Genomic DNA, 24250 nt, shown 5'->3' on the forward strand with positions numbered 1-24250 from the left:
TAAACTACTTTATTAATTATTTTGCACTAGAACTGCATTCCTAACACCTAAAACAGGGAATCATGTAAATACACACTACAGGAAATGTTCGGTTTATCAATCATTATATGTTTGTTTTTTTTGCCTCTGATACACATTTTACAAAGAATATTATAAAGCTTAAGCCAAAACATGTTTCTTTAATAGCTACTCCTAAAACAGGGAAAATAAATGCAGCGTAAAATGTTTTCCAAAACATACGATCTAATACCGTATTTAATTTAAATTCATGAAGGTCTAACTACAAAAATCTCCTCCAAAAATTTCCTAAAGATAACTTAACACTCACCTTGTAACACTTAAGCGTAAGTTAATGCCTATAAATGGGACACATCTAAATGTTTTTGCTACATCGCGGTGCTTCGTGTTATCATTACTGACTAGCTCTGGACAGATGAGATGTCTATTTTTTGAATTTGAAGCAGAAAATAACCCCAAACCTCTGTGTCCGGTCATCTTTTCGTCATCAGATCATTTTTTGAAATAAGCAATCAGACCTGAGGAGGGGAAATGATTTTTTAAGCTAAAACTTTTAGCCATGTAGCTAGTATCTGGTCCATTCTACTACATTAAGCTGATTCTTTACATACAGTAGATGTGTGTTATTGGATATTCCATAACAAAGAATATCTGTTACAGAATCTGAACTGGTTCATACTTAGAAAACTAAACAGCCTGTAAATACGACAGTCTTATCTCTTTTAGCGTGTTTATGTGCTTTCCTGATATATTTTCTGAGCTGCACGTGGACTGCAATCAAGCAGATGACGACTGATCTAGAATATAATAAACAATCATGTAAATAACTCTCACTCTACGAATCCCCACTACAGGAAATGTTTACTTTATCAAACATATGCCTTTGTGCCTCTGTCACACGTTTCACCAAGAATATTATACCGTTTTTCTATATCTGCATCAGGTAAAGGAGTATGCTGCAGTAACACCATTAGGCCCTTGAGTTTATACGCTGCGTCACCGTGTAATGTATTTTTTTCATACAAACGTATCGATGAGCACATTTATATGATTTCTCGTTGCCTAGTGGAGCAAACGGTGAACAAACACAGAAATTAAAGCTTGCAGATGAGTTTTGTCATGCATCACACAGCGGATGCAAGGCGGTGTCAGGCCCCAAAAGAAAAAAAACCCTTCACCCCTTATTTCACTTCCCCTGAGATCTGAGCGGAGGAGGCCACATCTGTTCTTCGAGCTTTGTTCAGAAACCCATAAATAATTTCTAGTAAATCTTCTAAATAATTCTACGAACACCACTCAAAATACAACAGAAAATAATTTCTTTCTATCCTTTTTATAGAATTATTATTCTTTTTCTTTTCTGAGAACGCTAAAAATGTTAGAGGCGACCTCGACCTGACAAACTCGAAACTGGTGAGTAAATTTCTTTAACTTTAATTAGTTTATAATAGAAATGTAAAACAGTAGTAATGAATGTAGTGTTCGTTTTGTGTCAAATTGGATTTTACGGAAATAAAAAGAAAATTGTTTCTGGGGGGTTTTTGTGTAGGTTTTTGTTTCTTGGTGAGGATGAACAGAGGCCTGTTGTGAATGTGGCTTAAATGTCTGCTGATTACGTATTTACTTCTAAATGTACAAATACAGTTTCTTCTATTTTTAAGAAACACTTTTTGTAACAAAAGGAAATCTTTTTACGTTATACATTTCTTTTTTTAAGCTTTCTTCACATTGAAAAATTGATTTATTTATAAAAAAAAAAAGAAAGAGGAAAATTCCTCTCCACATGGAAAATCGATCTTCTGTATAATCTTCTAGGCCTGAGGAACTTCTAAGCCGAAATATTTCAGCACATAAGATAAACAAAACAGGTTTTTGACAAGACAGTACGATCTTATGTAGAGAAATATGAACACACGTCTACCTGTTTGTGTATTTCTGCCATTATGGAGCTTTTGAAATGCTTCATTGGTTTATATTATTCATTTATAATCTCATATAGTTCATTCATTACGACAGGTAATAATAAATCTCACTTAAATATGTAAACTTAACATATATTTTGGATAGAGTACATTAAAAGTACATTAAAAAACACTGCCATCGATAATGAGCAGCACGAAATACATTTTTGATGAATAAAATATTGGATTTTATAAGTGGATTAAAGAATAGTTAATTAGGTCTAATGTTGAGCCAAATGCGTCAGATTTTTCATATATTCACACATACAGTATTACACTTGTATTTATTATTAGAGAGAACTACACTATAATATTTTAAATAAAAATAAATTGGTCTGTAAGATGAATTGGATCTATATAAGGTTCTGAGATTATTATAAGGTTCTGGCCATTTTTTGTATCAGCACCACTTTGCATCGCCACAGCAGCAAATATATACGTCAGGATTATTGAATCCATCCGTGTTAGAATTCCTGCGTAAACGTAACCCTTAAACTTCGCAGCACTTTTTCCTCACTCAATTTCTGAAAAAAATATTTTTTTTTTAGAGATATTTTGTTTTAGGGTGGTCAGAATGATGATACAATTATTTATGTCATGTTTTTTTTCTTTAATATAGAAAATAAGAGCAAGAACAGGTGCTTTGGAAGCAGGCCAAAGAAGCATCTACGAGAGACCTACACTGCGCCACCACAGCACTTCTCCACTGCTTAAGCCATTTCTGAGAAAAGCTTTTCCACGATGATCTTCATCTGGTGACCAAAACAACCGATTTATCCTGGAGATCGTAATGGCCTGCTTTGAAAGTTACATTGAGAAAAAGGAAAAGGAAAGTTCTTGATCTATTTATGAACTATATGAAATTTGTGAATTACTGATATTCATTGTGTGGCAAACCCCCCCCCCCCTCCAAACACAATGAAAAGCTTCACATTCCTTCTTCTCCCTTGAGGACTTCTAACCTGAACTTCATTCGGAACAAAGAAAATCTCCTCATAGCTGCAGAATGATGAACGGGACAACTGGGACATCTGTGAAGTGCGTCCTCGTGGGGGACTGTGCTGTGGGCAAAACGGCGTTGCTGGTGCGCTTCACCTCCGAGACATTCCCTGACTGCTACAGACCCACCGTTTATGAAAACACAGGCGTGGATGTCTTCATGGATGGCATCCAGATCAGCTTGGGTTTATGGGACACGGCAGGGAATGACACTTTCCGCCAGATCCGCCCCATGTCCTACCAGCAAGCTGATGTAGTCTTGCTGTGCTACTCTGTGGCAAACCCCACCACACTGGCCAGCATCCAGCAAAAGTGGATAGGAGAGGTGCGAGAATATCTGCCCCGTGTGCCGGTCCTGGTGGTCGGCACTCAGACAGACCTCCGGGACATGGGGCCATATCGTGACCGCTGCACCACAGCATCAGATGGCAAGAAGGTGGCTCATGAAATTCGAGCTAAAGGCTACCTGGAATGCTCTGCACTCATTAATCGTGGTGTTCAGCAAGTGTTCGAGTGTGCTGTGCGTACGGCTGTCAATCAGGCGCGCAAGCGAACACGGCGGAGACTCTTTGACCTGAATCCATGCCACGTCTCTTGAGGACTGAAAATCTGCAGTGACTAAACATTACTCTGTTCCTTTAAGAAAGCATCTTAGATTTTATTGATACACAGTTATATTTATTTCTCATTATTTTACTAGGGGTCCTGCAGCCGGCCTTAAAGCAACGATCAAATTTATTGCGGTTATTATTATTATTATTATGATGTTTTTTTTTATTTTGTTGTGCCATAACCTTTTTTAGTTCCTAGCTTGTTTGACTGGTCACATGAAATGAATGACTTTAATCCAAGCTAGTCTCAAGGCCTGTTAATAATCTGAATCTAAAATTTAAGCTGAAATAAAATAAAATAAAATAAAATAGGGTTTTATTAAAATGTTAAAACCATTGAACATCTCAGGAATAATACACTTTTTTGACGCCAATATTTATCGTATACATTTAAAGTAACTTTCATGAGAAAACTCCACACTGAAATCTTCACAGTAAAAGCCGTTCCTGAATATTTTCACAGCAGCTTTCGTAGATCTCACCCTCAATCTAGACTATTTCAGGTTACACAACTCTATAAAGGTAGTTGGAAATCTGCAGAAAATTTCTCTCATTCAGACATACTGGAAAGCTTTGTATCGAGAGTCTTTGTGCGAGACCGTTAATACACAAATAATAGTGTTCATTTTATATGATTTTACAGTAGCAACCTAATATTTCATTAGGGAGATGAGTATAAAAACTACTCCAAAGAGAATAGAAAAATAATCCTTTTTGCCACAAATATGTAAGAATATTATATAAGGAATATAATAAATGTTGTATATATAATATAGCTTTAATATCCAAAAGTTATAAAGGTTTTTGTGACACTTGTGCAGACACTAGAAATGTGGACTTTATCTGCAGAGCTTAGAAATACCTTCAACATTACTCCAGTGAGTGTTTTGTCAGTGTGTTGACGCGGGAACGGTGGACAAAACAGCTAATTATATCATGAAGTATGAGGGTTTGCATTTTTGGATAAAGATCTTACGCTATGTCATGAAGCAGGCTTTTGTATATTCGCTTTCATTTTCACTCTTTTATTTGGACTCATCATCATTAACAGATATTAAATGGTCAGTATCTTTGCACTGCTGTGACTCATATCTGCGTCTCGATGCTCAAAAGGATTGATATGGAGTATTAACAAGTGATATGTTAACTCATTGACCTCACTCTCACATGTAAATCAATCATTATTTTACCACAATATCAAAAAACAAGCATTTGGACCAAGTTATTACTAAAACCATTCATGCAGTGAACAAAGATAGAAATTGATCTTTAAATTTATCTCTATATCTAACATCTTTAAAGTGATCAGAAATATCATGTGAACATTTTGATGAGTATCAAGGTGCAACAAATAAACAGTGACACAATGATTGCGTTCTAGTCGCCTTTTTCTTTTCAAGATGAAGGGAAAAGCTTAGAAAGAGCTTTTAGATGAAAATTTACAAAACATATGATGATCTCGCTCATCATAGTCATCATCAAGATTCTTTGTACTATTTAAACAAACTATATAACAGAAAAAAATCTCTCTCTCTCTCTCTCTCTATGTATATATATATATATATATATATATATATATATATATATATATATATATATATAATAGTAAAAAGAATCTTGATGATAACTTTGATGAGCGAGATCATTATATGTTTTGTAAATTTTCACCTATATATATATATAAGAACTCACATGTAGGATGTGTGAGAGGTTCATGCTGGACCACGTGCTTTATATATAATACACACGCTTCGGATGTAAGATACTGTGCTACAGATTCAAGGCAGTGCTAAACCTTCAAGATTCAAAAATTCAAGGCAGTGTCCTTTTTAGTGTGTCTCTGCTCACAAAAGTGTGAGACAAAATGCGTCTCGGTTCATAATTCTGCATTCAGATGATAGATATTATGACAGAAACAAGTGTGTGTTGCCTTAAAATCCCTCATGAGTGAAGCACAGGCACCTGCCCATTTATCCTGTTTTTCATGTGTGTATTGAGGCATGTACGTGAAAGTTTCACGTAAAACAAAAACACACTCACTTGCTCTCTATGACACCAAACATGTATTCATTACCATAACTGTACATTATGATTCATCTTCTCTCCAATTTATAGCAGAGTTTATTTTTAACTTAGCTTCGATTCAAACAAAACATATACAGCTCTACTGTAGAGAGATGATTAAAAATATATATACTACTGTACTAAGAAACGTTTAAATGTGTGCTAAATATATATATATGCTTTAAATGATCTAATTTTATATTATAGGCCCTGGTTGTGCAATTTCTTGCTTGAAAATGGATCGTACACGCATGTAGTCTCTAAACTGTATGGATCCACACAGTTTAAGAAGAATGGTTTGATGCAAACAAACTGTATGTGAGTTTAATGCATAAATGATGTGGTCTCTGGAGACGGTGGCTTAAAGTAGATGCTTTTAGAGAAATATAGAGGGTACAAACCCCAAAACCACTTCCCAGTAGGAGCTTTCAGCTCTCTCACAATCTTCTGAATCCTGCACAAGCTTCACAGAGATGGTCTGATCCTTTGTGCTTCACGCATAAGTACAGCATTGAGAAAACTTCAACATTATTACAACTCTTCACAATATAATAAACCTCTCTCTGGCAGAAACTAAAGTTACCTGGCATTAATTATATGGCAATTATATTACATATATATATATATATATATATATATATATATATATATATATATATATATATATATATATATATATATATATATATATATATTACAATTACAATTATAAATATATGGCAAAAATATATTTTTCAGTATTTAAGTAAAGATGCTGATGAAACTTCTTGCACCAATTTTGGTAGATTAAAATACACAAGCTAGAGATCAGTGTGGAAATAGGCTATTAAATGATCTCCTTTTTAGATCACTTATTTTTAGATTTTTTCTTATATTTCAGTGAAATAATACTTCTGTATAAAATCCTACTGTAATCAAAGTATCAGCGAATTAATCTATACTAAATATCCTGTATATTTGTGTATGATTATTCTTATTTTTCTGGTTGTTTTGACATGAAAAAATTGGAAAGAATTTGCATTTATTTCTCATATTAGCAAGATTAGAAAGCCGGCACTTGCTGTGTTTACTCATTACACTGCTTATTTATAATTTATAGTATACTATAATATTGCTATAGTACCATATAATATTTATACATGCATACTTTTATACTTATACATCATCTTTGCTTTATACTTCTATACATTGATTCGCCTTATTTCTTCTTACAGTGACTCTGAAGACTCGACTTATAGAATGTTCTGGCTTCTTCACGATGGTTAAACACATGAACGTATTTTGTTTCTTTCCTCTGCGTCACTCACCATGACTGACAGCAGTGCAATGTATAGAAATATTACACGAAAGCCTGAATAATTCCTTAACTTCTGGTTAATTCATTCCGTCTCCCCACAATTCAGTCTAATCATAAATTGTTTTAGAACAATAAAGCGTTTGTGTGTGTGTGTGTGTGTGTGTGTGTATTAGAGAGAGTGAAAGGGAGAGATAGAGAGAGAGAGAGAGAGAGAGAGAGAGAGAGAGAGAGACTGAGAAACTGAGAAACTGAGAGAGAGAAAGAGAGAGAGAGAGAGAGAGAGAGAGAGAGAGAGAGAGGGAGAGAGAGAGAGAAATGTCTGAAGGTTTATGAACATTGCATAGGTCAGTTCAGCCTCTCTGACTAAGTGAACACCAGGGGCGTTCACACAATCAACCACAAGCCTCTCTGTCTCTCTTTCTCTCTCTCTCTGTGTCTGTCTGTCTCTCTGTCTCCAACAGGAAACACCTGCAGTGAGCTCTTACCACACAAACGCTCTCACACACATACACTAGTAATCACAAACTCTATCACAAACTTGCAGGGTTGTAATTGTGACAGTTGAGCTGTTGTCAGTGATTATGCATCAGTTCATTATCAGCTCTACTTCATGCATATCCATACAGATGTACATCATGCAGGTATGTAGTGTGAACAAAGCGCTGTTGTATCATCCACACCTGCCTGCATGGAGCAAAAACAAGGCGCTTAACTCTGTGTACTTCATGTAACGTTAGTTTGAGTCATGCTGCAGTGTATCTGTGCATAGAGACCAGTCTAAAGTTGATGCATTAAGGCTATTTACTTCAGGCTTGCTAATTCTTCTTTACAGTCATTTTGAAGACTTTGTGGCCTAACCCACATGCATCCTTTTATTCTTTGTTTCATGTGTGTCAAAAGTGACAACAATGGTGTGTCTTTAAATATTACACAGATCACTGAATGATTCTTTGTCTTCTTTCTTTCATAAAGACACCTCCGATTTTTCACCATCAGTCCTTCTCGCCTGTATACATGTAACATGGTTGTGATTATTTTTTACAAAGCTGTGTGCAATGCACTTTTATAATGCAGTTGTCTGAAAGTGCAAATACAGGGCCTTTTGAATTTCGTAGTGATCGAGCTAAGAACTGAAATGGATTTTTGGGGATTTTTACCAGTGAATTTACAGAAAGCCTCTAATCGTCTTCCTTGAATGCATATTAGAACCACTTTTGGATGCAATTACAGCTGCAAACCTTCTCAGTTATGTCTCCATCAGCTTTGCACATCTGGATCCTGACATTTTCTGCCAGTTTTTTTTGTAGAAACAATGCTAAGAAGTATTCTCAGGGTGATGAGCCGTGTTGGGTTTCCTCCGGACGTAGTAACTTTTGTTACAACAAAGACCACAGGGTCTCAGTTTTGGTCTCATCAGACCAGACAGAGACAACATGCTTTCTTTTCATTTCTTTTCTCAGGCTCAGCTTTGTGTAGTGTCCAAGATATGGTCCAGCATCTTCCATGTACTGTGTATCTCTTGCTGTGATACACAGTACATGGATACACATCTGTGCTGTATCTCTTGTGTAAATGAAACTTCTCTTGGTAGCTTCTCTGATAAATGCCCTTCCTTCCCTGCACTGATTTTAGGTAGATGGCCTCCTTTAGGCTGAGTTGGTTGTGCCATTTTCTTTATTTTATGCTGCTCTGTGGATTGTTTAATATTGTTTGATTTTCCAAACTGTGATTTACTTTTCACCAGCTTTGTTGTTTAGTTCGCTAAAAAAATCCTTCCAGTAACAGCTTTAGTTACTGAGACATTTTCATTGCACATAGATAAGAGTTTTTTTTTTTTTACCCCAGAACTAATAATAAGGTGTTTTATAGCAACAGTGGCATTTATTCAACTTAATCAATAACAATTTTTGCTTTATTAAATCTGTACATTATACTGACTGATATAATTGAGCATCAGAACTGTGACTGTCCATACATCTTAATTGGTCACTGTGAATTAAATTTTTATTTTAAATTTCAATTTAGAGTAAACATTTACAATTAGGGCATTTAGAAGCAGGAAAACGGAGGGCAAGAAGGCTTTATTATCGCCACACATACATTAAAGCAGAGTGGAATTCTGTTCATTGTATATCCCAGCTGAGGAAGTTGGGGTCAGAGCCCAGGGGCAGCTATGATACAGCACCCCTGGAGCAGAGAGGGTTAAGAACCTTGCTCAGTTGCCCAGCAGTGGAGTTTGGTGGTGCTGGAGCTTGAACCCCGATCCTCTGATCACCAACCCAGAGCCTTAACCGCTTGAAGCACCACTGCCCCATAACTGGACCCAACCAGTGTCTAAGCCACATCACACAGGCTGGTAATTTGTCACCTTCTATGTTCATTGCTCAAGATTTTATCCAAAAGGCCGAGAAACAATGACCAAGATTTATGAGTGTGAAGATATAAAAAAATTTCAGTGAATCAGCTGTTATGAAATACTTCCTCAGCTTGTTAATCAGTTTGTTGACACACCGGTGAATGAAACCAGGCCCACATGGTGCTCATACAGTGGCAGCTCTGTAACCTTGTTCAAGATTCACGATTCAAGAAGCTTTATTATCATTTCAACCACATATAGCTGGCGCAGTACACAGTGAAATGAAACTCCAGGACCTGGTGCTACATAAACATACAACATATGTACAGTCCAGTACAGTATTTTATAAAATCATGTAGTATTTAGTCGAGAAAAATGTATGACCATCTGAATAGTTCATGAATAAGGTCATGGTGTTTGCACTTTCAGCGATGATAAACTAATGATAGAAGAAATGAATGGCATTTTCAGCCTCTTCTCATTGCTATAACTGAAAGGCTTTTAGAGCATGGTGGGAAATGGAGTTCACAAACGCATCGTGTAACGGGGGGGAGGGCAGAGCTGTCAGTGAGTGAGCGAGAGATTGTGAGTGAATGAGGTAGAAGAGCATGATGACTCGAGATGAACCACTTCCTGTCTCTCTTTTCTGAGCTTTCATCTCAGAGCGTGCTATACTGTGTGCATGTGTGTGTTTGACTAAATTGTAGGCAGTTGAGGGTGTTGTGAAATACGAGTGGGTTGAAGTTTAAGCAATTTCATCACAGAGACCTCAAAATAACTGACACAAACTAAGTAGTTCAGCATTTTAGATCAGAAATAAATAAAACAGAGCGTATCCGTAGCAGATTGTGATGAGTAACAGGATGTGTTACTACTTTTTTTTTTGATAGGACTGTGCACCTCTAATTTTCAGCTATATTTGTAATGTAGTTCAGTAAATTCTTCGTTTTCATGAGAATTGCAGTCACTGGTGTGATTTAAAATAAACTGTGTCATAGTGCTGGTGTGGAAAAAGTCCAGAAAAAAACACAATGATCTATTTTAAGATATTTGTAAGCAGCAGTGTAGACACCAACAGTGAAAACTTCTTTTATTATCGACGTCTTTTTAACTTTAAGAGACAGGGAAAGCTTACCCCGTTAACCCTTTCATACCGACCATGCCTGACCTGCAGTATCTCAACATAAGAACCTCACACTCTTACATGGTCACACAGTAACTACAGAGCTGGGTATGTTTTTCTGTCTCTCCAGTTATGTGAGTTTATGCTGTATTTATGAGATCTTTAGTAAAATACATCCCAATGTCATGACATGAGCTGTTTATATTTTCTCAGATCATAATTTAATCACGCTTTTGACCATTAGATGATTCTGTAACCCCTGTAAGTACCACTGAGCTACAAAATCAGTTGTCATGATGACCTACAGCTGATATTGAAATGAAAAACAAAAAAAACCCGGTTTGTTTAAGTTAAGTCATTATTAGGAATTGGCATGTTACCACAGCAATTTGCAATAGATTACATTATTTATCAGACCCCTGGACATCACATGACCCCACTGATCTCCGACACACACACACACACACACACACTCTCTTTTTGCATGTCTTGTTTTATCTGCTGCCTTGTGAGTTGCTCACCTTGTGTCTATAGTATATATTTCTATCCCTGTCATGCTTAGTCTCCTGTTTTTTGTAGTGTTCACATTTGTCTGTTTCCCTTGTAAATGAACCACATGCACTCACATACAGTACGACTCTCTGACAGTGTTGAAATATGATTATGTCACATCATGTCTTGAAAAACCAGTGCAGATGTTACCGTATGTTACACTGTTACACTACCCTTAACTAAAGTGTTACCAGATATTGTAAGATGAGATATAATACCTGTTGTTTTTTCTCTGTACACTGTGACTGCAAAAAATACTGCACATATTTTTTTGTACATTGTTCTGAATGGTGTAAATGAGATGCCATTTATTTATTTATTTATTTATTTTGCAAATGTAGTGCTGTGTTTACTTTACAGGATTTCATCTGGTTTCCTTAGTTACTCAGTGAAAAAGTGTGTGTGTGTGCTTGTTCATGTGTGTGTGTGTGTGTGTGTGTGCTATGTGATACCCCAGGTCTTGTTCCACAGACACTGGGAGATTGTCATTCAGGCCTTGTATGCAGTATGCTGTAAAATCAGCCTCGACCTGAGCACCGTGCGGACGGAGCACTTCTCATCCTTTAAGAGACCTTTTTGTAAAAATCCTGTCAGTAAAATGTTTAGCCATTTCTGAGGCGCCACGTAAACACTTGTTTTGCTCTTTTCAGCCTTACTTAAATATTTAAAAGAAGATGAGGGTCTATGTTTTTGTGCTTCTTATCAGTACGCACTTCCACGGTGAGTGTTGATTATTTTATGTATGCATGAAAGTGAAGGATATTTGATCAATTTTACTGTGATTGATGCTTTTTCCTGAATGATGCCATTTTGTTATGAGGTTGCCATGTCATCTGTGTAAAAAAACAAACAAACAATTTTTAAACAGGTACTATTTCTAAGTAAATAACCCTCCATTCAACCTTTTTAACTAGTAACCTGTACATATTTAGATTTTGATCATTTAGTTTTCCAGGCTAATAGTATTCTTAAAACATATTCTGTTCAGTTTAGTCCGACTTCATTTTGTCTTCTTAAAGTCTTTAAAGATTTGTGTAAATATTTAAATGTTATCCTGTAATCAGTGTCAGCATATTATATATTATATATATTAATTAGTCAATAGGTATCAGTTAATTTTCTGCAGGGTGAGAAACACTGCTTTATATTAATGCGCTCATTTTAATATGTTATTGTTTATACAGTAAAATTTTACAGTGACTTGCATGGCAGCACATTTCAATTCAATTCAGTTCAATTCAATTTATTTTGTATAGCGCCTTTTACAGTGAACATTGTCTCAAAGCAGCTTTACAAAAGAACACTTCCTGATAGTGTGACGTTTTCTGTGAAGCAATGTTTCATTTCTGAGAGGTCTCTCCAGTCACAGCAGCCATAATCACGATTACTTGCTCTCTTGCTAGCCAGAATATCATTAACCATTAGTGGTTATCTCTGAGCTCATGTATGTGGAAGAGGGCAGTTAGTACATTGATCTGTGTTGGTCCAGCTGCTCTGTGACAGAGCATGAGAAGCCAAGCAGCTGAAAGAGGTAGAGGCTGGATTCACGTCTCTAAGAAGAAGCTTGTTTGGTAGCTAGTGGGTGAGATATATCAAATGACCAAAATGGGAGAAATGAGGTACAGATTTATCATGTTATTCTTTAAGAAGAAAAATTTTTTATCATGGGTACATTGCTGTGATGTTAGAAGAATAAATACAAAGCCAATTTTTTTATTCTAGCGTTTGTCCCAGACAATGGCAGGGTCTGCTGTTTGTAGTGGATCAATTGATCCACATGATTTGGCACGGGTTTTATGCCGGATGCCCTTCTTGCTGCAACCCTCCCATTTTTATCCCGGCTTTGGACCAGCACTGAGAGTTAACTCTTCAGTGGCTGGGTTGGTGCCCTGCCCGGGAATTGAAACCGGGCCATGGCTTTCTTTATTTTCCAACACAGGTTCACAAATCCTATTCTGCAAATCATAAATTCATCTCATACGCTCACATTTATACTACAGTTGCTGCAGAGAATATGCTGCAAAACAGTTAGTCCAGTTAGTAATCAGTGTTTCTTATTTAGGTTAGCTCCTCTTACATCTCCACAGGTAAGCTAATGTTAGGTATCCCATTGTGTCTCACAAGTGAAAGATACGTAGCTGATGAGTGCGCATATATTAATAATAAACAGCAGTATACTGGTGGGTTATATCAGAAAAAAGGACAAACTTTCTGTCTCTAGCTCTGTGTTATTTCTGTTCTGTAGCTATATGTTGTTATGTTGTCTATGTAGCACCAGGGTCCTGGAGAAAACCTTGTTTTATTTGTATGTACTGCGTCAGCTATATGTGTTTGAATTGACAGTAAGGCTTCTTGACTTGATCAGGTGCCAGATCAGGAAGACAAGACTGCATGAAGGATTTTTTAAATAGGATTTTTATCATCTCATTGGGCAAGTCCTCGGATCGCTGATCAGTGGCCACTCCTGGCTCTACAGATTTACAAATCACAGAGATACGTGGTTAAAAAGTGAGAGCAGCACATTGGTGTCAGATGTGAATGAAAAAAAAAAAACAAGACAGAAAGACAGAAGCAGCAGCAGATTCGTAGCAGCAAATTCAAACAGTTGTAGATATTGACCTGCGTTTGTGCTAGAAAAATATCTACGGAAAACCTATACTTGTGAAAGAATATTTTACTCATAGCAAGAATTCCCATAGTGATTTACGGAGGTCCATGAGAAAGTGTTGTCTTGTGTTTGTGAGAAAGACAAAAAATTTACAACTCCTAAAGCATTTTTTTGTGACTTCATGTTTTCTTAAACATGTGTGATTATTCTTTAAAGCTACAAATTTCACTGTCACAGGTGCTCCAATAATGCCTTCATAAATAAAACGGTTTAGGATGTGCCGTTATCAAATAATAATAATAATAATAAGATAAAACAAACCTTTATTCGCCCCACAGTGGGGAAATTTCCATGTTACACCAGCAAGAAAAAAAAGAAAAAAAAAGTGCAGTTATGAAGATTAATACAGAAAAAAAATAAAATAATAATAATAATAATAAATTCACAAAACAAACAATTGCACTCAGTTACTGCACATCTTAAATTGTTGTTATTGCACAGAATTTTAATTACTGTAATAATAATAATAATAATAATAATAATAATAATAATAATAATAATAATAATAATTTACTCCTTACTTTACTTAATCTTTATCTTTTTTATAATTAAAGCTAAAATAATAATAATAAAAAAAATTAATAATAATAATAAAATAATGTCAAAAAAATAACCAGTTAAATTGTAAGTAATTGTAATTGTACATTTTTTTCTCTTTTCTATCTTTCATTGTTTCCTTCTTGTTCACATCACCCTTTAAGTTGAATATGAAAACCAACCCAGTGTGGAATTCACCTGTCCTACTTCTCTTTGTGTCTTTATCACTCTCTTACCGCAGTGGTGCTCTCAGCCCAGGGCCACTACGCTCTGAAGCTTCTGAACAACCTGATGGAGAATTATTCGAAGGCTCTGAGGCCTGTGGAGGACACTGACAAGGCTCTCAATGTTACGCTGCAGATTACACTCTCTCAGATCAAAGACATGGTGAGGTCACCCGCCTGCCCTCACACACATACACACTCACACTCACATACACACATCATAAACAATATCTGTGAAGAGCTGGCCTGGTGACATGCTAAAAAAAATCTCACACCATGAACCTCTGATATTGAGGTCAACACAAAACCCACCATCCTCCAACATCCTGTTGGTCTTCTTGTGGGTGACATACTGTGCTTGTGCATCCGCTGTGCCCTTCTGTCTGCAGTGATGAAACCACATACTGTACATAAAAGAGTCCTAATTCTTTCACGAACCTTTTCTTCACTGTGTAGGTTATAGGTTCACTGAACATCCAACTCAGACCTGTTAGGTTGAATGTAAATACGTACACGCTTACAACAGTTTCCTTATCGAGAAAAATTTAAGTATAACACTATCTCAGACAATCTCTTATTTTGTCACTGTACACTTGCCAATTATTCAATCATGTAGCAGCAGTGCAATGCAGAAACACATGCAGATATCAGTATATCAAGAGCATCAGTTAATGTTCACAGTCAACATGAAAAATGGGGGAAAATGTGAACAGTGACTTTGATCGTGATATGGTTAGTGCTGACAGACCTGGTTTAAGTATTTTGGAAATTGCTGATCTCCTGGGATTTTCATAACCAGCACTCTTTAGACTGTTTAGACAAAATTTGTGCAAAAAATCAAAAAAATTAAAAATCCAGTGATTCTGCAGGTGAAAATCAGCTTGTTGAAAATAGAAGATGGCCAGACTGGTGTGAGCTGACATGAAGGCTACTCTTTACACCCAGGGTGAGCAGGGTGGTCTGTTTCCAATCTTTAACTGTCCATTGTTAAAAGACAATCCTGGATTTGGGTCTTGGGTCTTCAGTCCTGGTCTGTGTGAGGGTTCACATGTTCTCCTCATGTCTTTGTGGCTTTCCTCTGGAAATATACCTAGGTGCATGTGATAGCTCAGTGGTGAAGGTGTTGGGCTATTGCGTAGAAGGTTGTGAGTTTAAATCCTAAGTCCACCAAGCTGCCACTGATGGGCCCTTGAGCAAAGCCCTTAATGCTCAGTTGTATAAAATGAGATAAATTGTAAGTCCAGAGTGATAAGGTTGACTGTCAAATGCCAGAAATGTAAATCACTGCTTTACTTCTACCTCCCAATGTGAATGTGTACATGGTGCCATGTGATGGACTGATATTGCCAAACATTAGCACGATATTGGCTCCATATCCACCACAACTCTACCCTCTAGTTAGTTAAGTGATGAACAAGAAAGGATTAATAAATATATCTGAATTTTATTTTTACATAAACAGAATAAATTCACCAGTCTTAAAAACCCACCAAGCCCTGTTCACTTGCTCATTTTCACTGGAACGGATTTTCAAGACAATTCTTTACGGCCTTCAAGAAATGCTTCTGAAAGCACTTAAAATTAATACTTGATCCTTCAGCACTCTTCCTCTGAGTGTGTGCATGTTTATCAAGATATATTTTTTTTATTTGTTATCTGATAAGGTGATAGTGGTAGCTTGTGGTTTCTCAAACTGCTATGTGGCCAGTATCTGTAGAGTCTTCAGTTCTTGCTCTGTTGACAGATGAATTCTCAGCCTCAGCTGTATCATTTTTGTCTCTTTAATAAAAGCTGGATTGGATCTTTGGATATGTTTAGATTACTTATATTAGTCATGTTTAAAAAATAGAACTTCCAGTTATTCAATTTTATTAATAATAATTATAAAAATAATAAACTGCTTCAGTAAAACAGACCTTGATGAAGGATTCCAACTTTTGGACCGTTGTGTACATACATTTCTTCAGCATTATTATTGGGATTCTTTCTCATTATTATGTCTGATTGTTTCGTGTGATTCATTTTCTGCATTTTTCTTTCTCTCTTTCTTGATAGGATGAAAGAAATCAGGTGCTGACAACATACTTGTGGGTGCGTCAGATCTGGCACGATGCGTACTTACGCTGGGATAAAGATGAGTACGATGGACTGGAGGTGATCCGCATCCCTAGCGATCTGGTCTGGAGACCTGACATTGTTCTTTACAACAAGTAATACAATATATATAATCCTTACACAAGATATAATATAGATTCTAGCAAAGGAGCACACACACTCTGTCTTGTAAGACATTTTTGGTAGCAATAATTCAAGTAAAGCAGCAACATAAATTTCAGAAATATAGAAAGCTCTTATTGAGTATTTATTTGATAATCAACTAACAGTTAGCTTTGATAATATGTAAGACATTACTGTAGCAATAAAGTGTAATAAAACATCATACCTCATACCTGAAACATCCTTCCAACCCTGTTAACACATTCACCATGATAAAATGTATGAAATATTTCATATGATCATCCTACAGGTAAAAATACAACTCTTAGAACATGAATTCCTATAACAGAAGTTATACAGTTATCACAGATGTTAGTTAAGCACATTGAATTTGCTTAATGTATAATTTTAAAAACCCTACTTTTGCATTTAATAGTCATTGGACCTTATTTAACCTTCTGGATTCAAACAATATTTATTCATAATTTGTTTTTTTATGAGCATTTACACAATAAATCTGGAAATATTAATCATATCCTACTCCTATTTACACATAAGGAGACGAAATAATGTGAACCTCAAACCATGTAATTTGCATAGATTACTGCCCTTATATATATGGATTATATTGTAAAGGTTAAATGCGTATGTTTTACAGTGTTTAGCAGACGACCTGACTCCAGTGCTTTTTAATCTTTATCAAAAAACATCCTCATGCTACTTCTATAGGTCAGGGACCAAGAAAACTATTGAGAACTATTTGTGAAATCCAGTCATATTATATTGGCATTAATGATAGAAAGCAAACCAATGGTGGTTTTGTTCTCCCCGTCCTAATACTGGCGCTCTGCTCTGGTTTCCTCACCAAGTCTGAAGACACGTGTTGTAGGCTGACTGACATCTCTAAATTATCTGTGGTGTGTGTGTGTGTGGTTGTGCCCTACGATGTGTTGGCCCGTCGTCCAGGGTGTCCCATGCCTTGTGTCCCCTGGGATAGGCTCCAGGTTCCCTGTGACCCTGTGTAAGATTCTTACTGTAGCATTAGCTGTGTCAAAAACATGCTTTGCACTTTACAGGTGATCAGCATATGTACTCAAGTATGAAGAAACTCAGCCTTTCCCAAACAGAATCAGGCAGAAAATTGTTTAAGTCACTTTGGCTTACACAAAAATGTACACAAATTATGACCATGTATACATTATTTACGTTGAGGCCCATTTAAGGTTTGATTTTGCTGGAGGTTGTGGTCAAGGTGCAGGGTTGGTCATGATGCAGTGCCCCTGGAGCGGGAAGGGTTGGGGGCCCAGGGGTGGCAGCTTGTCAGTGCCAGTGTCAGTGTTTTGTTCTCCCCGTCCTAATACTGGCGCTCTGCTCTGGTTTCCTCACCAAGTCTGAAGACACGTGTTGTAGGCTGACTGACATCTCTAAATTATCTGTGGTGTGTGTGTGTGTGGTTGTGCCCTACGATGTGTTGGCCCGTCGTCCAGGGTGTCCCATGCCTTGTGTCCCCTGGGATAGGCTCCAGGTTCCCTGTGACCCTGTGTAAGATTCTTACTGTAGCATTAGCTGTGTCAAAAACATGCTTTGCACTTTACAGGTGATCAGCATATGTACTCAAGTATGAAGAAACTCAGCCTTTCCCAAACAGAATCAGGCAGAAAATTGTTTAAGTCACTTTGGCTTACACAAAAATGTACACAAATTATGACCATGTATACATTATTTACGTTGAGGCCCATTTAAGGTTTGATTTTGCTGGAGGTTGTGGTCAAGGTGCAGGGTTGGTCATGATGCAGTGCCCCTGGAGCGGGGAGGGTTGGGGGCCCAGGGGTGGCAGCTTGTCAGTGCTGTGGCTTGAACCCTGACCTTCTGATGAACAGCCCAGAGCCTTAACCACCTGAGCTACCACTTCCCCCAGTGGTAAATCAGTGGCTGATTTCATGAGTGTGGAATCTCCGATTATGAACCATTATATCCGATATTCACATGATGCAGAAACATTATAATCACATAATATGCATTCAGTAAAATTCAGTTATCACATAAAAATACATGCAAAATCATAAATATACATGCAAAATTTATGCCTCTCTCTCTCCCTCCCTCCCTCCCTCTCTCTCTCTCTCTCTCTCTCTCTCTTTTTTAGTGCTAATGAAGAAGACTCATCAGGCCCTCCTGACACTAATGTAGTGTTACGATACACGGGTGAGATCACATGGGATGCTCCTGCAATCACAAAGAGCACTTGTGTGGTAGATGTCTCCTACTTCCCCTTCGACAGCCAGCAGTGCAACCTAACTTTTGGCTCCTGGACTTACAACGGCAACCAGGTGAAATATAACACCAACAAATCTTTACATAAATACACACTACAAACATAGACTATGATTTTGACAAAGTGAAACATGAAATAATGCAATAAAGAATTACTCGGCTTTGTAAATAAGAAAAAAAATTCCAGATACAGAAGCTGAGTCTAATAATGAAGATGAAAAAGCTAAACTGAAAGCAAAATGGAGATCATCAAATGCTTCAATAAATAATTTTAACCCTTGTGTGATGTTTCGGTCAAACTGACCCATTTCATATTTTTACTAAAAGTGTTTTGCATTGGTTAAAAAACTGTATTTGGAAAAATCAGTGCAAAATAATAAACATTAATCAAAACATTGTTCCATTTCAATTTTTTTTCTAGATTCATGCCACCAAGGTATCATAGTATCATAGTAAATTTTGTTACACAAATTATAACTTCACAAAAACGAATTACACTTTCATTGTTAAATGTGATCTAGTAACTGCAAACATTAATCATAAAGATAAACATTAATCATTAAATTTCTTTAGCGCTTTTAAAACTCCAGTAATGTCTGGTCAGTTTCAGCTGAAATGTACCAAAGGGTCCAAAGAGTGAAAAGGGTTAATAGAATAAGATTTTCAAAAGAGGATCATAACTGCTGTCAGCTGCACATCTATCTGTTCACATACATGCAGAATCTTTGTGCGTAACCACAGTCTGTATATAATCTGCCCCATCACTCCAGGTGGACATCAACATGGGTGGTATGGATAGTGGTGACCTGTCAGACTTTGTGGAGAATGTGGAATGGGAATGTCATGGCATGCCGGCTGTCAGGAACGTAATCATGTATGGCTGTTGCTCAGACCCATACCCAGATATCACCTACACGGTGCTGCTGAAACGCCGCTCCTCATTCTACATCTACAACCTGCTCCTCCCCTGCTTTCTTATCTCCTTCCTGGCTCCACTTGGTTTCTACCTGCCAGCTGACTCTGGAGAGAAGGTCTCACTCGGAGTCACAGTGCTTCTAGCCCTCACCGTCTTCCAGATGATGGTGGCTGAAAGCATGCCGCCGTCTGAGAGTGTGCCACTCATTGGTGAGTATTAAATATTTACTTATTAACACTTATACTATATGTTTTTTTTAATTGGGGAGAAATTTGCCCAACATTGCCCTTATCAGCAGGTGAGAGAGGAATATTATCCTTTCTACCCCAAGAGCAGGGTTCTCTTGGATTTCCAGCCATAGATTATGATGCCACTTGGGATCCCAAAGTTATCTGTCTTGATTTCCATCCAAAAGCTACATTTTTATTTTGCAGTGAATGAAATGTTAATCATTTGCTGCTTTTGAGTTAGCAAACCTGATAGACGTCCAGTAGTTTGTAGGTAAAACCTCTCTCAAGTTTATAACTTTGTTGCATTGATTTTCAAAGTAAAAAAGCTTTTAGTTTGATGGTCTACTGTATGTTGATTTGGATGGGATTTGGATCAATACAATTTGATTATCATATCATTTCTGTAAATATGTGATTTTTAAAATCACCCATAATCATTAACAGCCACAAGTCCTTGTTACTGGGAAGGGCGAGAATGGGTTTAAGGTGTGTATGAGAAATATGAATTAATTTAATTAAAACTTGATGTTTCTAATAAAATAGAATAAAAGGAGGGATATTTGAAAGTGAGTGATGAGTTAAATAAAGTAAAATAAAATTCTTGTATAATGTTTCACATGTTTTAAGATGGAGGCTAGCCGCAGATTGGTGACAAATTAAATAAAAAAAAAAAATACTATACAGGAAAAGCTTTAGTGTACTACAAATCTCAAACTGTACTGGACGGTTGGACACCATTCTTACACCTATATATATTCCCTCAATTGAAGTTTGTTCTTCTTGTGGTTTTACATCACCATCAGAGCCACCAGACATATTCATTGTAGGTCTGCAGGCCTGTAAAAGATGATGACCAAGTAAGCAGATAGTAGTCTGAATCCTACCTTACCAAAAGAGAATAAATCAAGATAAGGAACTTAAATCACACTGAATACTGAGCTGGTTACACTTTTAATATATATTAGTAAGCCCTGTCCACAATTCATACCCTAAGGGAGACTGAAACTACTCTTGATTAATCACCTGAGAGAGCTAATTTCCATAAAACCTACACTATAAAATCAACAATGCTATACAATATAACACAACTCTAGATACACAAAAGTCAGAATCTTACCTTACATGAAGAGAATAAATTCAAGATAAAGAATTTAAAGCACGGCCCCTGCTTTCTATTCTGCTTAACAGTTCCACTTGGCTTCTATCTCCCACTGAGTTTGGTTTGTGTGTTTATTAGTATTTTTAAAACTTTTTTTATATTTAGATTTTATATCTCTGTTCTGTAACTCCAGTACTTTAATGTACCTAGGTACTGCTGTCATCTATATCTAGATAAATTTCCCATCCAAATATAGATGGAGCATGTAAGATGGTTTTAAGGATTTAAGATTTAAAAATGTAGTATTATACACATATAAAATTCTATCTGGAGCCTGAATCATCTCATTATGTTAAGGTGTGTATGCAATAATGTGCTCATTTGCTCTATGTTTTTATTTCACAGGTAAATACTACATAGCAACAATGACAATGATTACAGCCTCCACCTCACTGACGATATTCATCATGAACATTCACTTTTGTGGTGCAGAAGCCAAGCCGGTTCCCCACTGGGCCAAAGTCCTAATTATCGACTACATGGCGAAGATTTTCTTTGTGTATGAAGTAGGGGAGAATTGCACTTCTCCTCAAAGTGAACAAGGCCCACCTTTTGTTGAGGACCCACTGGCTAGTCTGGAAAATTTCGACTATTTCTCCAGCAATTTTTATAGCAATCATCTACATGATGGGTCTATAAATCAATACAACAGATATAATAACTGTGGTAGAGAAGCCAGAAATCACCAGTCAAACGGCTACCATTTCAACACCCTGAACATGGCACATATACCACCGCAGTTCTCATCAAGACAGAAAACACACCCGCAGACCAATTACATACACCACATTGGGCGAGACGGCAATGCAGTTAACCTGAGGGAAGAAAAACTGAGGCAAAGTGATCTCTCTATTCCTGAAAAACTAAACGGGTACACTTATGAACATAGCACCAGCTACCAGCACAATAATGAGTACATCAAACCATACATGATGGAAGGCTACAGTAAAAAGACCAACAGTGAGTGCACATGTGTGTGTGCTCAGCATCAGAAAGTGGTGCAGAACATTGAGTACATTGCCAACTGCTTTCGGGAGCAAAGGTCAAACCAGGCCAAAGGAGCAGAGTGGAAGAAGGTTGCCAAGGTAATGGACAGGTTTTTCATGTGGGTGTTTTTCATCATGGTCTTTCTCATGAGCATCCTCATCATGGCCAAGGCATCTTGAGATCATGTGATATGAGTTGCAGCCAGAAATTGAAGACAGGAGTAATGTGAAAACATGATCCTTACTGTTCCATACTAGCAGAAGGATACTAACTAATGCTACAGTAAATACTTGCATTAGAGAATGTTGTTAATGGAATAGGAACCCATTTGCTGTAGAACTGGTGAAAATGAGCGATGGGTTATTTGTGTAAACTGAATCAAAATGTAAATCAAAATATAAGTTGCAGTCTGACAGCTCCAGGTTCCCTGCTTCGAATTCTGAGCTTGAGTTTCTGTGCCCATTTTTCATGTGTATACACTATGAAGGTTTTCTCCAGACTCTCTAGTTTCCTCCGACATCCAAAAATGTCTTTCCCATTCCCAGTGAATTTCCCATTCTTGTTTTTCTCTGGATGTATATATAACATTTCACATTCACTCTAAAATAATGCACACAGTTGAATCTTAATATAAAGTATTTAATAGTTAAAGTGAAGACATGTTTCTATGTGTGTGCAAGGAGTAAGACAATCTGTTGGCACGTACACATAAATAATATATAATTAACCCCAAGAGCACGCAATCATCAATGATTTATAAACTAATTAACTGATTACATATATATTTATAGCCCTTTAACACTTTACATATACAAATAAAATCTAAAATTAACATCATTATGCACTACTCACTTCCTTTGACAGAGAAACACTGTGCAGAAATGGCTGTTCTACTTGCTAGTGCACAGATCTGCTGACACTGAACACCTCCCACTCCAAGAGTTGAACACCTCCCACTCCAAGAGTTGAACACCTCCCACTCCAAGAGTTGAACACCTCCCACTCCAAGAGTTTGTCTCCTGAGCACCTAAACCTACAGAGAGAAAAAAATTTAAGCTCGATTTTTCCTCCCAATCTCATCAGCATATCATAATCAAGGCGTTATGATTAAATTCTCTGCATTACATTTCTCAGAATCAACATATACAGCTCAATAAGCTCAATAATGTATGAACTTTTCAGAAAGGTTTATCAAACTCATTCTAGAAAACCTTTTGCTGCCATGCTCCATTTAAAAAAGGAGGCTATTAAGCTATATGGCTCTGTCACATACAGGGTTTAGGGATAGCAGGAATTCCCATCTTACGTGTCTTGTGTTACCTTATACTCATTCAATCAGGTGTCATGCAAACGCAGGGCAGGTTGAAGTGAAAGGACTATTGAAACATGAGTGTTTGAGAGCAGCATGTAAAGGTGAAACAGATTCTGGTCTTAGAATATCACATTACCAAACACTGAACTGATCGGCTTTAGTTTTTCTGTCTCTTTTTCCAAGCCGGTGCTGTTGTGTGCTGGTTGTGACAGAGGTTTGAAACAACATAGACCAGGATATTCACCAGGTACACAAACACTATGCCTTTCTGCAAAACCCTATAAAAATTGAACTTAACAATAGAAAAAACATGAAGCTAAGGATTTGAAAGACCAGCAATGGAAATGAAGTAAATTGGTCATTTTTATTTGTGAGCTCAGGAAGTAAACTTTTCTAAAACTAAACTAAAGTTTATATCAAAGCATATATCAAATATGTGTCAAAGTAACAGCAACGTGAATATCAGGACCCAAGATTTCCAAGCAGAACATTCCAACCAGAGCATCAAACTGCCTCTGCCAACTTGCCATCTTCCCATAGTGCATCCTGGTGCCATCTCCTCCCCAGGTAAGAGACACTCGCCCCTGGCCATGCACATGATTTAAAAGAAAACACCAGGCCAGCTTTTCCATTTATCTACGGTCCAATGCTGGTGGTCATGTGCCTATTGTAGGTGCTCCTGGTGAACAAGGGTCAGCAGGAGTACTCTGACCGGTCTGTTGTTATACAGCCTTTGTGCACTGAC

The 24250-nt window shown here is 37.0% G+C and overlaps 2 protein-coding genes across 2 annotated transcripts; both read left to right on the forward strand.

The window, feature by feature from the left end:
• Nucleotides 1–1186: 1186 nt before the first annotated feature.
• On the forward strand, nucleotides 1187–5093 carry rhoh (ras homolog family member H). The gene is made up of 2 exons (XM_058384138.1): nucleotides 1187–1431; nucleotides 2599–5093. Exon 2 carries the CDS (start codon nucleotides 2986–2988, stop codon nucleotides 3574–3576), a length of 591 nt encoding a protein of 196 aa, XP_058240121.1. The 5' UTR covers nucleotides 1187–1431; nucleotides 2599–2985; the 3' UTR covers nucleotides 3577–5093.
• A 6260-nt stretch (nucleotides 5094–11353) lies between these two features.
• On the forward strand, nucleotides 11354–23982 carry chrna9a (cholinergic receptor, nicotinic, alpha 9a). The gene is made up of 6 exons (XM_058384209.1): nucleotides 11354–11701; nucleotides 14428–14573; nucleotides 16466–16620; nucleotides 18774–18957; nucleotides 19672–20026; nucleotides 21552–23982. Exons 1-6 carry the CDS (start codon nucleotides 11656–11658, stop codon nucleotides 22370–22372), a joined length of 1707 nt encoding a protein of 568 aa, XP_058240192.1. The 5' UTR covers nucleotides 11354–11655; the 3' UTR covers nucleotides 22373–23982.
• Nucleotides 23983–24250: the final 268 nt, after the last annotated feature.

The sequence above is a fragment of the Hemibagrus wyckioides genome, linkage group LG29 (assembly GCF_019097595.1).
Source record: "Hemibagrus wyckioides isolate EC202008001 linkage group LG29, SWU_Hwy_1.0, whole genome shotgun sequence".
Lineage (NCBI taxonomy): Eukaryota > Metazoa > Chordata > Actinopteri > Siluriformes > Bagridae > Hemibagrus > Hemibagrus wyckioides.